General features: G+C 42.4%; 1 protein-coding gene across 1 annotated transcript in view; it reads left to right on the forward strand.

Moving 5' to 3' along the window:
• Positions 1-14,989, forward strand: part of PLP1 (proteolipid protein 1) — a 109,217-nt gene extending 94,228 nt beyond the window's left edge. Inside the window, exons 6-7 of the mRNA XM_069213525.1 lie at positions 8,165-8,230; positions 12,320-14,989. Coding sequence (XP_069069626.1) covers positions 8,165-8,230; positions 12,320-12,397 — 144 coding nt within the window. The 3' untranslated portion in view covers positions 12,398-14,989. The remainder of the gene's footprint in view (positions 1-8,164; positions 8,231-12,319) is intronic.
• Positions 14,990-16,581: the final 1,592 nt, after the last annotated feature.

Here is a 16,581-nt window from a genome sequence, read left to right on the forward strand (position 1 = left end):
AAAGGTTAAACAACATCATATCAGCACAATGCATAACCTATGTTAGCTTGAAATTGTTGGGTTTTTGCATTCTAGTCGCCCGTAGAGCACGCACTGCCCTGATGTTGACACTCTGCATTTAACTGACTAGTAGAACAAAGGGATCAACATATCCTGGGGTTTTTTAACACCCAAGCACTCTGCTAAGGGTACTTCATGCTCCTGTCCACTAAGGTAACCACTGGCCAGCTGCTAGAACCCAGCTCAGCATTTACTATCTCACTATAAACTAGGCCATCCACTCAGTGAACACAGGGCTTGATTTCTGAAAATTTAGCGCCGCTTTTATTTCATTTTTTGATGCAAAAGCAGTGCAAACTTACAAAATATAATTATATATTTGCATAAAAAAATGACATAAAGGCGGGCACTAACTTTTCATGAATCAGACCCACATTGTTTCCTGGCTACTCTTTTGCTGACCCATTCCTGGACTTTCTTACAAAGTGTAGGTTCTGTGTCTTGCAGAATCTTCTCGGGTAGGCTTCACTGCAGCCAGCAGCCCCTGGAGCTCTGGAATTGACTCAGACTCCAGTAAACTGTTCCATTTCAGAAGCATCCTCCTCCTCTCCCTTTAGAGCATACATGATGACCTCCACAGAGAGTACCTTCCCAGAGTCTGCCTTTTCACATACTACCTTGTCCTGGTCCAATTAAATAAAATCAGGATTTATAGAGTGCAACTACTCACCTGGAAGGGTCTCAAGGCGCTAAGGGGGTTTGTCTTCTGTGCTTCAGTTGAAGAGCCAGGTTTTAAGGTCCTTCCTGAATTGAGGTAACGATCGTGACTGACTAAGATGCAGGGTGAGGGTCTCCATCTATTTGTGCGAGGAAGGCGAAGGATGTTCCTCCAGCAGAGGCCTTCCATACATGGGGTATGTAGCTAGTGCCAGTTGAGCAGAGCAGAGAGGTCTGGTGGGGGAGTAGAAGGTGATGTGATGGTTGAGGTAGGTGGGTCCTACGTTGTGGAGGGCCTTCTATGCGTGGACAAGGGATTCGAAGTTAATTCTTTTCTCAATAGGAAGCCAGTGGAGGTCTCTTAGGTGACTGATGATGTGTTTGCCATGGGGAGCGTTCAGAGTGAGTCTGGCAAAGGCGTTTTGGATGTGCTGTTGTTTCTTCAGGTTCTTCTGGGTGGTGCTGGTGTAGAGGGTGTTACCATAGTCAAGTCTGCTGGTAACCAAGGCATGGGTTACAGTTTTGCGGCAGTCCTTTGGGATCTATTTGTAGATCTTTCAGAGAAGTTGAAGTGTGTTAAAACAGGAGGATGTGACTGAGGTGACTTGGCGGGTCATGGTGAGGGATGAATCTAGGATGAAACTGAGGTTGCGTGCGTGATTCTTTGAGGTGGAGGGGTGCCGAGGGTTACTGGCCATAAGGAGTCATCCCAAGCTTATGTGGAGGGTCCCAGTATGAGGATCTTGGTCTTGTCAAATTTGAGCTTGAGGCAGCTTTCCTTCATCCAAGCGGCCACGGCTTCGAGCCTGTTGTGGAAATTATTCTTGGCAGTTGTGGGGTTTTCAGTCAGTGAGATGATCAGCTGGGTGTCGTAGGGGACAATGTTCAGCCCATTGTTTCTGACCATGGATGCGAGCAGGGCCATGTAAATATTAAAGAGTGTGGGGCTTAGGGAGGAGCCCTGTGGAATTCCACAACTGATCTCTGTAGGTTCTGAGAGGTAAGGCGGGAGCTGACTCGCTGTGTTCTGCCAGACAACAAGAAGCATATCCATTGTCGGGCCTTTTTGTGGATGCCAGCTGTGTGTAGCCTGGAGCAGAGAGTGAGGTGCAAAACTATGTCAAAGGAGGCTGATAGTTCCAGTAGGATGAGGACTGCTGTATGGCCACGGTCGAGGAGCGAGCAGATGTCATCTGTGGCAGCAAGGAGGGTTATCTCCGTGATGTGGTAGCTACTGAGAACTGATTGGGAGATGTCCAGGATTTGTTTTCCTCTATGTGCTTACGGAGCTGTGTGTTGATGGACTTTTCGATGACCTTGGCTGGGAAAGGCAGCAGAGTGATGGAGCAGTAGTTTTTGAGGACCAGGGGGTCAGCCGTGGGTTTCTTCAGGACAGGGCAGATCTCAGCGTGCCTCCAGTCCTCGGTGAAGGTAGCTGTATCTATGGAACAGTTGAGGGTGTCACAGAGCTCATGTGCGATGGAGGTGTTGGATTTGTTGGAAATGTGGTGAGGAAAGGGATCCACAGGGGCTCCAGACTGGATGCTGCTCATGATGGAGAGGGTCTTGCCCATGGTGAGGGTGGTCCAGCTGTGCAGGATCTGTGAAGGTTCAGAGGGTCAGAGCTGGGGGGTTGTTGGAGGGCTCAGAGAGTCTTAGGGTCCGAAGCTGTCGTATATGCCATTGATGTTTCGATGGAAGAAGTTGGCTAGTCTGTCGCAGAGATCATGAGATAGAGGGATGTTTGCCGTTTCCGATTGAGTTTTGTCAAACTCTTTGACCACAGGTAAGAGCTCATTGGAATTGTAAGCAGTAGCGCTGATACAGTCCTGTAGGGTGACTTTCCTGGTAACTATGATGAGCTGGTGGTAGGATTTGATGGCAGCTTTGAATGCCTCAAAGTCTTCCGGGGACTTGCTGTTACTCCATCTTGTCTCTAGCCATCTGCAGGTAATCTTGGAGTCCTGGAGTGGCTAGTCTGTTGCAGAGGTCATGAGATAGAGGGATGTTTGCCATTTCCGATTGAGTTTTGTCACACTCTTTGACCACAGGTAAGAGCTCTTTGGTATTGTAAGCAGTAGCGCTGATACAGTCCTGTAGGGTGGCTTTCCTGGTAACTATGATGAGGTGGTGGTAGGATTTGATGGCAGCTTTGAATGCCTCAAAGTCTTCCGGGGACTTGATGTTACTCCATCTTGTCTCTTGCCATCTGCAGGTAATCTTGGAGTCCTGGAGTGTGGGGGAAAACCAGCTGGCCTTCTTGAGGTGGTGTTTAGTTGAGGTTTAACGGAGAAGTGCTAGGGTGTTGGCACATTCGGAAATACATTGATGGAAGTTCTGTGCTGAGATGTTTGTGTATGTGGTAAGGGGTGGGGGAGACTTGCTGAGGGTGTTGGTGAGCTGTTCCTCAGTGATCTGGTTCCATTTTCTGCTTGGGGCTTGGCACGTGGGGAGGAGGATGGTTGGTGTGGTGATGGTGAAATGAATAGAGGGGTGGTCAGTCCAGTGAGGCATGGAGGTCTTGTGCACAGTGATGTGGTTGCTGGTGAAAAAGATGGCATTGAGTCTGTGTCCAGCGATGTGTGTTGGCAAGGTGACCAGTTGCTTTAGTCCTATTATGATGAGGTTCTTCAGCAGGAAAGTGGTGTTGGTGTTTTTTCCGTTGTCAATGCGGTAGTTGAGGTCGTTGAGGAAGAAGTAGTCCATGGAGGTAAGAGCGTGGGGAGAAATGATGTCCACGATGGAGTTGTTAAAGACTGGGTGGAGGCCTGGTGGCCTGTAGATGAGGGTGCCACGAAAGGTAGACTTGGGGTGGCGTGTATCTGGAAATGGAGTAGCTCCATGAGAGGGAAGTGTTCTTCCACGTTGGTTCTCAGGCAGAGGATGGATTTGTGTATGATGGCCAGGCTGCTTCTGGGCAATAAGGCCGGTCTTAGCAGAGTAGTTTGTAGTCACTGGGGATTGCGATGCATGGTGCAGATGCTGGGTTTGTCCATGTTTCGGTGAGAAAGACGATGCCCGGGCAGGTGGAGTCTAGTAGGTCCCAGAGTTCTACGGCATATTTGTTGAGGGAGCGAATGTTGGGGAGGACGCAGCTCAGGCGCTCCGGGTTGGTGTTCGATGGCTTAGTGGTGGTAGGGTCTGGTGCTTGGTGTAGGATGAAGGTTTGGTGGCAGTGGAGGCAGGAGAGCGGTCCATGGGTGTCTCTGGGTGATGCAAATTGGCAGGCGGCAGAGCGTTCTGTGTTCAGTGCATGGAGGGTGTCTGGGTTGTAGCGATGGAAGGTTGGAGGACCAGGGTTTGTAGCACTGGGTGCAGACGGGCTTTCCTTCTGGTGCACCTTTGGTGCACCAGCTGCACGCCTACTGCACGTGGCCACTCAGAGGCAACCAATAAGAATGGGAGGGGGGTGGGAGGTTCCGCTCAGCTGGGAGGCGGGAGGACAGGAAAACGCTTCACAGGGAGGGAGTAGGGCTGCAGGGGCAGCAGCAGCAGGGAAAAGAATGCTGGGTGAGTGAAAGGATGAAAGGAGAAAGACAAGAAAAAAATGAAAAGAAAAAAAGAAAGAAAACAGGAAAATAGGCAATAATAAAAGTGACAGCAAGATGCACCCAGATGGCCACTAGGCCACCAAGGATGAGGTGCAGGTAGGAGCCTATGGGTGGAGGTGGGTCTCGAACTGAGAATCAGGCAGGCTCCCAATGCGAATGCAGCAGAGGCAGCAGCAACAGGTGGTGCTGCTCAGAGAAAAGCGAGCAGACGCTCACAAGGAGGTCAGAGGAGTCACCCTCTTAGTGTGCAGAGGTTGTCAATAAGAAGGGGAGGGAGGTTGGAGGGTCCGGTCAGCTAGGAGGTGGGAGGGCGGGAAACAGCTTTGCATGGAGGGAGGGGGGCGGGCCGCAGGGGCAGCAGCGGCAGGAAACAGAACACGGGGATAGTGAAAGGCTGAATTAAAAAGAGACAAGAAAGAAAAAGAAAAGAAAAAATAAAGATGACAGAAAAATAGGCAAAAGTAAAAATGAGAGCAAGATACTTACACACTATGTATTTTAAGCATCAGTACATCAAAATCCAGAACATTTTTCAGTGTGACGTCTTATGTTTGTAAGTGAACTAAGTACTGTATTTCTGATATTTATCCTTGCAAGGATTTTTCTGCCTGGTTTTAACAGCAATTAAGTTTCACTCACAGTGTCATGCATAAAGCATTGAATGTCACACATAAGCGCACTTAATCCACGGGAATGTCACACATAAGCAATATGAAACTTGGCAGCTATGATAATTAAGCTGGATCTTTGGGAGTGGACACCTAGAAAGCAGCACTAGACTGTAGTGTGGGAAAAGGATATGCACATGAGACTGAAAGGAGGACAGAGATTGAGCAAACCAGTGCAGAGTGATTATGTGAGACTAACATTAAACCATGGACACTGGATAAAAGCCACAAGGGGGCAAAATCAGGCCACTACTGAATTACTTAGTCCAGCCTTGTGGCTCTTTAATGACACTGAGATGAATAATCTGACCCTTCCCATAAATGTGCTTTGGCACACTGTGGCCGGTCAGGGGATTGGATTGGGGAGGGTAGGGCATAGGCTTTTGTAAGACCAATCAAGCAGGGCACCAAAACAGGTGAAGGCCTCTTGACCAACCATGTCACTTGCTCTTCCAGACTTTCACCCCCACATCCTAGCCTCTCTGCAGGTAGTAATCATACAACCAGTAGCGGCTGCTGTCAGGAAGGGATGGGAGGATTATGGGGCATCGTGCGGAGCAGGAGGGAGAGGGGGAGGCACACGTGGGTGCAGTAAAAAATAAATAAACTTACCTGCTGCCTCCATGTTTTGCTGCTCTAGCCACATCACGTCTTCTTCCTTCCTCCCCACCCAATCCCTTCGCTTCTCTCATGCTGCTCACAGCATGAAAGAAGCACTCCGATTGGCCTGAGCGGGCAGAAATGCTGTTCAGGCAAAAAGTGGGACACTTCTTTTGGTCTCCACCGGGCTGTGCAACACAACTGGGTGGAGCGTTAGGACAGCCGGCCTAACTGACATGCACACGTAGAAGCACCCCACCACTCCGCCTCCATTTGTTGACGTGGAGGATGCTGGCCTCACCATACACTACAAGAGAAGATAAATAAAGGGATAATAAAATACCTTTATTATCCCTTTATTTTTCTACTTTTTAGCAGGATGGAGACACGTCTCCACAATAGTGGAGGGGCCGCCCCTGCAAACAACAGGTCAAGAGGAAGGAAACCCTCCCTACCAAAGTTTTTTCACAGTAAAATATAGGATGTAGTTAAAAGGGGCTGAATCAGTCTGCACTGACATTGTGTCTCATAATCACCCGATTTTGATAGGGCGATATTAGCCGGAATATTTAGTTTTGCCCGTTATGTCCCTCGTGAACCCAGCCAAATAGCTACAAAGGCTCAAAAGGAGGAAGAGGGTTAAACAGAGAACTACTGCAATATTGGGCATTTTAGTTAGAGGGAAATCATTCTGAAAAAAATCTGATGTGAAACAGTCGGGCACATAAGGGGACGTTTTAAGGCATGGGCAATGTCGGCTCTGGCCCAGGGGCCCAGCCTTTCAGGGGGCCCGTCCATAAAGCCAGCTCCTTTCTGCAGAGAGTTTTGTCCTGGTGACCCTGGATAATTTTTAAACAGATTGTTTGAAATACCGTTTTTCTTTAATTACTTTTTAATGTGGGCTATGTATGAGAGTTGATTACACCCTTTTTGCAAACAAATGTGCGTTTATTATGTTTCATGCGACTTCCATAAACACGTTTCTTTTAGATTTAACAGGAACTTAACATACAAGAAATGGTAGGGTGTCACAGAGATTATTCGCAGTAATATCAGTGAGCTGATGCTATGTTACAATATTTAAAACACACCTCACTATCCCTAACACGTTTAGAATGTCTCTGTGCACTGTCAGGGACCTGTCCTGAGAGGGCGTTAAAGAGCTGAAATTGGATCATAAATTCAAAGTTATTCGGAGCAGGGTCCCACAAAATAAGTTTGGCCCAGGGCCCCCAAAACTCCTTTCGTTGTCTCTGGGTCAAAGAGTGATGCTGTGCAAAGGTATGTGGCATAAACCTGCCGATCACAATACTATCACTCCAGGCCATTCATGAGTCGTTCTGAAAACGAAATACTTTATTCTGCATACCTTAGTACAACGTAGACTGGGAACTCTAAAAGTATTGAACAGAAGGTGCAATTCATGCCTTTTCGGCATGTCATATAAATGTTTTCCTCTGTCCTGGTGCATGCCTTTGAAATGAGTCTTTGGAGGCTGTGGCTCAATGCATAACACAACTGTTCACAAATGCTATACATGTAATTTTATTTAACTTGGTGAAGGGCAAATGTAAATGTGGCGTTCTTAAAATCCTAAAATGTACATTGCATAAACATCTCACTGCAGTTAACAATAGTTCTATGGTTTTCACCAGAGTAACAGTGCACTGAATGAGTATGAGGTCTAACATTCCTTCAAGGGCCCTCTTTACGCGTAATTGATATGATATTTGTCAGACCTGAAAAGGTCTTTGGGCGTGACTATTCCCACTTACCAGTTTTGGGGGAGTAACATGTAGATTTTGGTGCTTACTGGGCTTTTTCCCTGATAAACATAATTTATTGGCAGGTTTGGTCTGTTGATGTTTATCACAAAATATATATTTGCATATATTGGAATTAATCCGGGCCGTTGGTAAGGAGGGCCTATGACTTCCAAAGAAGTTTGGTACTTTCTGAAATTTGGCATGCAGTGTGGAGGACCTTCCACTGTTTTGAAAGTAGTCATTTTTATAGCACCAGTGCTCAATCTGCAAAAGAAAGGGACGGAGCTTAGTGTTTTTCTCAAAAGCCCGCCACAAGTGCTGCTGAATATCTGGGTTGCCAATCTTCCACATGCCCCTTTCATCCACCACCCTTTACGCCCTGCCCCTTTATTTAACTCTTGTAGGTACTTTTCATCCCTGCTTTCTCGCTTTGTTACTCTTTTTATTCTTTCTTGTTCTCCTTCATTCCCCTTTTCTTCTCCTTTCTTGCTCTTGGTCACTCTGGGTCAAAGGCCGATAAGGAAAAATAATTGCAGGTCCCCAAAAATGAGTGCTGGTGGGCCCCATCTACACCCACTGGTTCAAATTAATCATTTTCTAGCACCCTTTCAAAACAGTTTAGCAGCCAGTCCTGTAATATGGAAACACACTAGACACCGGACATGCTCAAAATGTTGCACTTCATGAAAAGCGCTTCAGGCATGTTATTTGTGCCACCCATGTTTTTTTTTTTACTTTAATGCGATATTCTAGAAAATGTGTTAAAAATAGGCAGCATTTGTTAGAGATTAGGATAATACTTTTTACTGAGAACATGAAAACAGGATCTCGTCTATAGTGCTTCTTTTCTATCTATTTGTAGTTCCAGTTGACCTTCCACCTGTTTATTGCTGCCTTTATTGGTGCTGCAGCGACTCTTATTGCTCTGGTAAGTAGATTTTATGCTGCTTTCTATACTGCACTATGTATACTTTGTGTGCTAAAAAGAAGATTTCCTGATAGGAAACGGCAGCAGTGAATGTGTTTTTTTTGGGGGGGAGGGATAAAGCACTTGTTTTGAAATCTTGCCTACGAGACAGCGCCTATTCTCCCTGTTGCAAGACGTATTGTGGGCTTACAGGAGCTTAGAGCCCACCCATTGCTTACCACTGGCTGGCTTACCAGTCACTCTCAGTTTCCTGCTTCTTATTTGTGCCTGAGCTTGCCAATCTTATGTTTGTCCCTCCCATGGAGCACAGCCTCTTTGTGATCTCTTTTGATTGGCTGGCCTTCAAGCTTCCACTGCCAAGCACTACTTTTTTATTTTGAGTTAAGCAGTCCATGGGAGTGCATGTGTCTTTCAGTTTTCTCACTCTACTCACTCCTGCACTCCATGTGTCTCTCTGTCGCCCATGTGCTTCTTCCTCCCCATCCGTGTTGCACTTGCACGCATGTACTTCCCCCATTACTTTCTCACCTGTGTGCTTCTTTCCTGCCCGTTCCACTTTGCTCTCTTGCACCCATTTGCTCCACCATGAACTCCACTTTACTCCTTGTGCTGTCTGCTGCCCCCACCCACGCCCCCACTTGCCCCATGACACTTCCTTCCCACCTCTTTTGTTGCATATGTCCTCATTGTTTCTGACCCACCTCCTATGTTGTTTCAACCTCACCTACGTAAATAACTCTTTTGCGCTGCTTTTTTCTTTTTAGTTACTGAGTTAACTTGGATCAGTAACTACAAAGAAAAACAAGTGCTGTATCATGTTTTAAGCATGCACATTCATGCACATGCATCCACAAAATGACATAGGCGGCAATGTCAAAGTGTTTTTTTTTTTTTCAATTTCTTTAGTTAAGCTGCGCAGTATACAAATTAGTTTTTTTTATTGGGGCTAAGGAAGAACCATGTTTTTTGACAGGTCTGCTGTCCCGCTGTTGCATGGCAGTTGTGCCATCACTATATTTTTTCCTCAAATTGGCTCTTGCGTTGGACGCAGAAGCTGCTCTCGTGAAAAGGACTGCCACCCACAGGCAGTCTGTAGATTTAGTCACCTGTAAGTTTGAGAGGTGGTGACATCAAATCTATAAATGAGGTCGTAAACTGTGAAACCCAATCGGTAAATGTTACACCTGTTTAACCACCTTTTTACGTGCAAGGAGAATTTTTAAAGAGAGTAAACTAATCGTTCCCACATTATTTTAATACATTTAGAATCAATATTTATATCAATTCAAAAGGTTCATAAACATAAACCGAAAGTATGTAAAGTAGCAGACATTAACATACCTTTCTACCATTTTTGAGAAAAATAATTGAGCAAACGTGCAGCCATATTAAAGGCACCATGTCATAATAAAATGTTATTGGCTCTGAACTATTATTATAAGTGCAACTTTCATCCTCATTTATGTGTGTTTTAAACATAAATTAGCTGCTTTATATCTAATCAAATAGCACAAGGCTTTTCCTTGAGGGTAAAAACATTTGTTGTAGTCTTAACTTGAACAACAACTGAACTTTTTAAATGAATCTTTCAAAATACATATCCGGTAAAAAAAATGGTTTGGCCAGAGACTGCCTCGAATTGTGCTTAGAGGGATTTAAAAATTAAAAATCTATTTTTTCCATTCAAAATTCAAGAAAACCTTTACTAATCGTCACTATAGTGGCCAATGCGAATTGCAGTAGGTACCATTTTATATTTAGAAAGGTATGTGAAAATGTATAACATATTAGGTGTAAATCAATAAAGATACCTTTACATTCGGGGAAGAAGCAAATTATGACCAGGTGTCATTCAGCAAGTAGCTATAATATATACTTTCTCCATAACTTCCCCACTCATTGAGAAACTAGCGAACTTGGATAATGCACAGGTTAAAACCTGGAACTACATTTTATAAAAGCCACACACTGTAAAGTACAAAACACACATATTCAGCCGTGCCTCCCTGCCTCTCTTAACAGTTTGCAATGGTTGTACAAAATTCAATCATGTAGGTGTGAATAAGAATAATTGTTAGTCTTTGCTTCTCTTCTCTTGGTCGTCATTTGATTTAATGTCCATTCAGTTTTCCAGCATTAAGATGTAAGGAGCTCATCATATACTGTGTAAAATAACTAATAACGGTCATCCAGATAAACTCATTTGTTTGAAAATTCTTCTCTCTTGCTGTTACCACAATATGAAGGGAGGCTAGCATCAACGGGTTCAGTCACGCATATATACCCAGCACTGTCTGAAGCCAGGGACGTGGCAAATCCTTCCTCTTCTAGAATTGTGACCTGAAATAAATATATAGACTTGTAAGTCGGAAATATTTATCAGTACAAGCTTGAACGCTAACTCGAATTTCAGGGCAACAAGCTGAAAAGAAGTTAAAAAGAGTCCCAGAACATAAATGAGACACCATCTGTATCTTCCCCAAAAGGTGGACACACAAAACGCGTATTGCAATGATGCTGACAAGCATCTTGAAGAATTTGTAAATACCTGCAAAAAGTGCTAGTTGCTAGTTGTGCGATGGCGGGATAAGTAATTTATTTTATATACGTATAGCGGTATGTGGATTTTAAATGTATGTCACAATCAGTAGATGGGTTAATGTTTCCTTCCAAAGTTCTGTTTCAGATTTCCTGTTCAGAATCATTAGGAGATACTCCAGAAACATAATGACTAACTGACAGTCATTTGGGCTATTTTGTCATCATTTCGAGAAAAAAAACACTATTTTTTTTTCCGATGTGGCACCATAAATGTCTATACCATTAATCAAGCCCAATGCATTTCAGTATATTGGTCTAGTTATACTTCATTTACATACACCTCCTGAACCGGTAAATATCAAACCAGCAAAATTAGAGAACAAAAAGAGGGAAAAATGTTAATTCCCGTTTGAAATGTTGTGACCAGAATGCTTTTTTAGAAGAGAGAGGAAGAACATTACATGAATAAAATTAGAGTCCAAGGAGATAGAGTTGGGCTGCCAATCACAAAATTAACAAGGAGATAGGTACAACTAAACCTTGCAGACTTTGGTATTGACATATTTCTGAGCTTGAAGGTCGAGGTTAATCAAAGTGTATTTTATGCCCCTTTAGGCTGAGCATAGCAGCACGCAAGCGCTGCTTTTCTGATGTGTTGTTATCTATTTGGGCTTTTAACCATGCCCACCTCATGCCCATCATTATCGCTCTTTCATGGGCTAGCCTTTCAAAAATCCTTTGTTATCAATGGTAAAATGCTTTACGTTTGTCCCTCCTTGGGGCAGTTTGGTTACCACCTTGGACATCGACCCTGTTACATGGCTAATTGCACTTTTACCAATACGTCTGTCTGCGTGCAAACTTCCTTTTCCTTTTGTGTGTCTCCTTCACGTTCTTGGCATGGAGCTTTGTATCGGCTCGCTTATGTGAAACTGTATTACTTTTCATTTTTAATTTATGTGGCAAAAAAAGTCAGGTTAGGAGTTTACAACATTAATAGCTCTAACTTGAGCAAATGCGAGACCCATTGCATTGCAAATGCTTGTTTTATGTAAGTGGCAATAAATCCGTATGAACCAATTAGCTGTGCAATGTGTCATTAACTGCTGATAGTCCATGGAGTAATGGAGTACCTTGTGAAATTACCTTTTCAAATTAGATTTTTAAGAGCTTTTGAAAGAAGGCACAACTGTACTGTTTCTTCTCAAGCTTTCTGCTTTGTATGCATTATTAAGAAAAACATGGATATGTGCGTAATTATTGTTAGGTTCAAAATAATGTAAATGAAAGAAAAGAATTGGGAAGAGATATAAGAAAGAATGCAAGTGGCCATTGTACATTTGATGGATGGTATTGATTTTGAAAACATTTATAACAGTATAATGATTAATCCTAATTTCTGAAATAGGATTTTATACAGTTTCATAGCGTAAGCCTAATGAACAATTTCTTATATGAATTGTTGGCCAAACCATCTCAAGTACAATCTTATTTTCACGCTTTTCTTTCTCTCTTCCCCTCCTTTTCTCTCTTGCTCATTTTTCACAGCTCACTTACATAATAGCTGCAACATACAACTTTGCTGTGCTCAAAGTCATGGGCCGAAGCACCGTCACAAAGTTCTAATCTCCAATAGAAGCGGAGATGCACACCAACCTTTTTTGCTAATATTGGAGCTTTAAAATGGCAACATGACACCAGGCCTCCTTCATAAATCTATGTGTTCATTACCTAGTCTCTCCCAGCTTTGTCTCTGTACCAAGAACAACCAACCAGTGTAATCATAAGATAAGCAGCAACAGTGGATATCTCCTTTGACACGTGTGCATTACCATACTCTTTGTTGAACTATTTATCTCCAAAGCATCTTGCATGGAAAGGAAGTCTAAAAGGGACAAATTACTTTTCAACTACTACAAAGCAAAAGAAAATGGAGAAGTACAATATCTTAACTTTAGCTTTTGGGTAAAGGCATACTCTGTATAGCTGCATGAAAAATATAACAATCCTACCGCAATACACAGTCTTCTACGTGGATTAAACCACTTTGGTTTCCATGTTATCTTTGTGGAAAAAAAGCTATTTTGGTTATCGGTCCAATCCTCAATTTAATCTCCAGAAGATAAAAATTACTATGGAGCAGCAGTGTACATGTTGAACAAGGAGAATCATACATCATCATCTTTTGATTGCAGCCTGTGTGAAATGGAGTAAGAGCAAGGATCTCCCTGAAGAAGGAAGAGAGCACTTACCCTGACCCTTGACCAATTGATGAGTGGGTTCCACTCTCCATACCTGCTTGGTCCTGCTTACAGCAAAAGGAAGCTTGGTGCCCTTATAGACAAAAAAACGTTATGTCCTTACTATGCAGATAAACATTGTCTCTATGGTGTTCACTTGATCGTTCCACAGTACAGCTTCTGGCAACTCTGGTATCTCCTGAAGGGAAAACTTGGACACCAACACGTAAGACAGAGATTGTTCTAGAAAGAAGCTGACACTGACCGCATGAGAGTGTAACACAATTTACCTCTCTTTTAGAAAAAGCGTAATTCTTCAGTCTGTATCTCTGTTTGTAAGATTTTAATTTAACCATCTGTGTGTATTGCTCTCCATATATCTTCACAATGGTGCTCCTCCTTTTTAGAGCAATGTCTGTTTCAGAGATATTATCTTTGCATTAGATCTTGATTTTATTCTCTTAGTGATATAATGGTCCATTAGGAATGCATTTATTCCACTAGCACATTTTCACTAATAGAAGTGGTGTTTTTTAGAAATATTTGTTTTCTGGGAATAAGACTATAAGACTCTTTACAGATACATGCCAAGATGAAATTTTGAAAACTGCTTTTTCACTATGTTGATCACTTGGCATTAAGATATGAAAAGCACAGATTTTCTCCAAGATAAAGCTATAGCCTTTGCATTTTTAAATTAAAATTCAGGTTTCTTTCTGCAGGAATGTAGTAATATTTCTTGTCAGGTAAACTAATACAAAAACAATCTGTACCAGGTTGTTTACTGCAAATTCTGTTAAACCCACCTCTGGGAAATTAATGAACTGCAATTAAAATTGTTAAAGCTAAGTTTGTTTCAGAAATAATTCCAGTGGTATAGGAGTCGCTTAGAAAGGAATGAAGTCTAGGAACTTGTGCAAACTAAGTTTGGATCTTAAAAAAACACAAGATGAGGAATATTGAGCTCTGTCTGGTTTCAGCTTGAATTTGTATCCTTAAGGTCACAATATAGGTTATGTGTTATAACTGGAACCTTCTTTAAATTTCTTTAGTTGTTTAATTCAGACAGTTCTGTATGTTGACAAGGTGACTTCAGCTTGTACTGGTATATGTCAGGATAAAAACTCTGAAGTGTCAATAGGTGAAAATGAATGCCATGATATTGCTTAGGTTTGAGTGGGCTTTATATACATAATACACACTTTTCTGCAAAACTGTAGTTTCTATTAAATCTATGGCATGCATGCATGTTGATGGATGTATATGTAAAATAACACGCACACATATATGTTTGTGACTCCCAAAACATTTAAATCAATATTTCTTAAACTGGGTTGGGTACATCCACAGTTTTACAGGAAATGTTTATATGCAACTTGGCTTTTTCCTTCACTACGTTATAACTGTTAAACATATAGTTCAACTAGACATTTTCAACCATTGGCATGGCCCACATGGCACCATGGGAGATGAATGATTCCTAGACTACTGCAAGACACAATGTGTTATATCATAGCTTTTGATGGCACTCGAAAGGCTCAGTACCATTAAGGAGAGTTATGTTTGAAGGCAGAAGTCGAGAAAGTATATTGTTTTATAAGTGGACAACTTCGGTTAGCAGTGATTACTTTTTGAGTGCAGAAAATCCGAAATGGTCTTTGGTAGAGTATTAATTACACAGAAGTCACGAGACAATGTAATATTTGTGCAACTGTGCACACTGATTTAATGGACTACAGCATGCCATATATTTGTGTTGTCGGAGTAAACTAGTCAAGGTTAAAAAGTAGGAGTTGATTCTGTTTGTTTATTTTACTTCTTGTGTTACCTATCAAGCAAATATCAAATAACACACAAAGATAACGGAAATTATTATGCATTCTTGGTGTAGAATTTTAACTTGACAGTGCCTTTTGTTGTCTTTGCAAAATGTACTCTACGCGATGAAAGACATTAAACACAAATACATTCTGAATTACGTTCTTGCCTGTGTGACTCTTTTGGGTGAAACAACATTTTTGAAAGAAGGATCACGGATCCGATAGGACTGATATTCTACCCAAATATTATTTTCAGTGTTGCACTGCCTACAAAGTTGGTTGCATTTTCGTAAGATCTATATGCTCCACAGAAACACAAACCCAAGTACGTGCCCCTTAAAACATGAGATGTACTTTCCCAACGCGCACACATTTATGTGCCCCACAAAGATATAAATTCGTGAATCGATTCCTCAAAAACAGAAATAAATCGCATACTGACAACAACACAAACACATGCGTGTGTCTCATAAATACATTTAATTTATTGTGCGCGATTAATTAAATCATTGAATACACGAAAACAAGAACAGAGTGCGAAGAAGGGTGCATATGATACAATACAGTTTGAAAGTTGCTTGATTTTCAGATCTATCCTTAATAAATATTTAGTTAAACGACAATTTTTATAATAGAGTCAGTTTAGGTTTAAAAAAAAAACACGAATTGCTTGGAGGCATGTGCATATTCCACTCGCTAAAAAGCCGCCATCAAAAGTTCCCTTCTGTCATCCATTTGAGATGGTCACATGCAAACCAAATGGACCATATCCTTCTTGCAAGCTCCACATAGACAAAAGCAGCTTTGTTCGCTGATCCTTAACCAAAGGAGTCTGTGTGGTAAGGCTGGTAAATGGCAAAAGTGAAAAAGCATATACTTCTGTTTTAGTAATAGTGAGTTTCCAGAATCAAAGTAAGGCTGAGGTTTTAGGAACTTGTAATTCTGTAACACCATCCAAGCATGAGATCATTTGGACAGTGTTGCCCTATCTGCCACTACCGACGGCTTCCTTGCTAGCAATTGATTCGTTTTTAGGGCATTGTATCATATGTTCAGGCCCCAGAAGGAGTCCAGATCAAAGGTGTATATAGAAGAGTCCAGGTACAGCCTGTCAGGCTTCGAGGGGGCAGTTAACTAAAGTAGATCATAGGATTGTGTTCATTGAATAGCTGGCTGTACTTTCTGGACTGTAGAAAGTCTTAATATAGGCTCCTTGTCTAGTTAGACACTGTTTAATAATTCCAAATTCTAAACGAGTTTGTGCTGGTGAAGATGTTTCTTGGCAGATTGAAGATGCGCCTATATAGCCTCGACATTGTAGCGTCCAGCTGTAGAGCATCGTGGCCAGGCAGTGCCTCAGTGCCGTAGGTCAATGTTGCGAATAGTTGAGCCTTAATGATCTTTAAGAAGGGGCCAAGAGATGGGCCCTTCAGCACGCTATACAGAGAGCGAAATTCCTGAGCCAGGACGTTACTTTTCTCGAAGGATCTGCAGCTTTTGAGGTTTGAATGAGCTGTTTTCATTAACACAATCACTCACGTGCTGAGCACAAAACATTTAGAAAAAAAAAAACAACTCAAATACACGTAGGTGACTCACATAAACACAGGCTAGACAAAAAATCAAGGATATCAGCGTATATACCACTGTATACCGCCCTTCCACCATTTGCAAGCACTGTACACAGGATGCCACTATTTCCCAGTGTTGGACTTGACCTTCTACCAGTATACTGGCATCTGATTTGCAG

The sequence above is a fragment of the Pleurodeles waltl genome, chromosome 2_1 (assembly GCF_031143425.1).
Source record: "Pleurodeles waltl isolate 20211129_DDA chromosome 2_1, aPleWal1.hap1.20221129, whole genome shotgun sequence".
Taxonomy (NCBI): Eukaryota; Metazoa; Chordata; class Amphibia; order Caudata; family Salamandridae; genus Pleurodeles; species Pleurodeles waltl.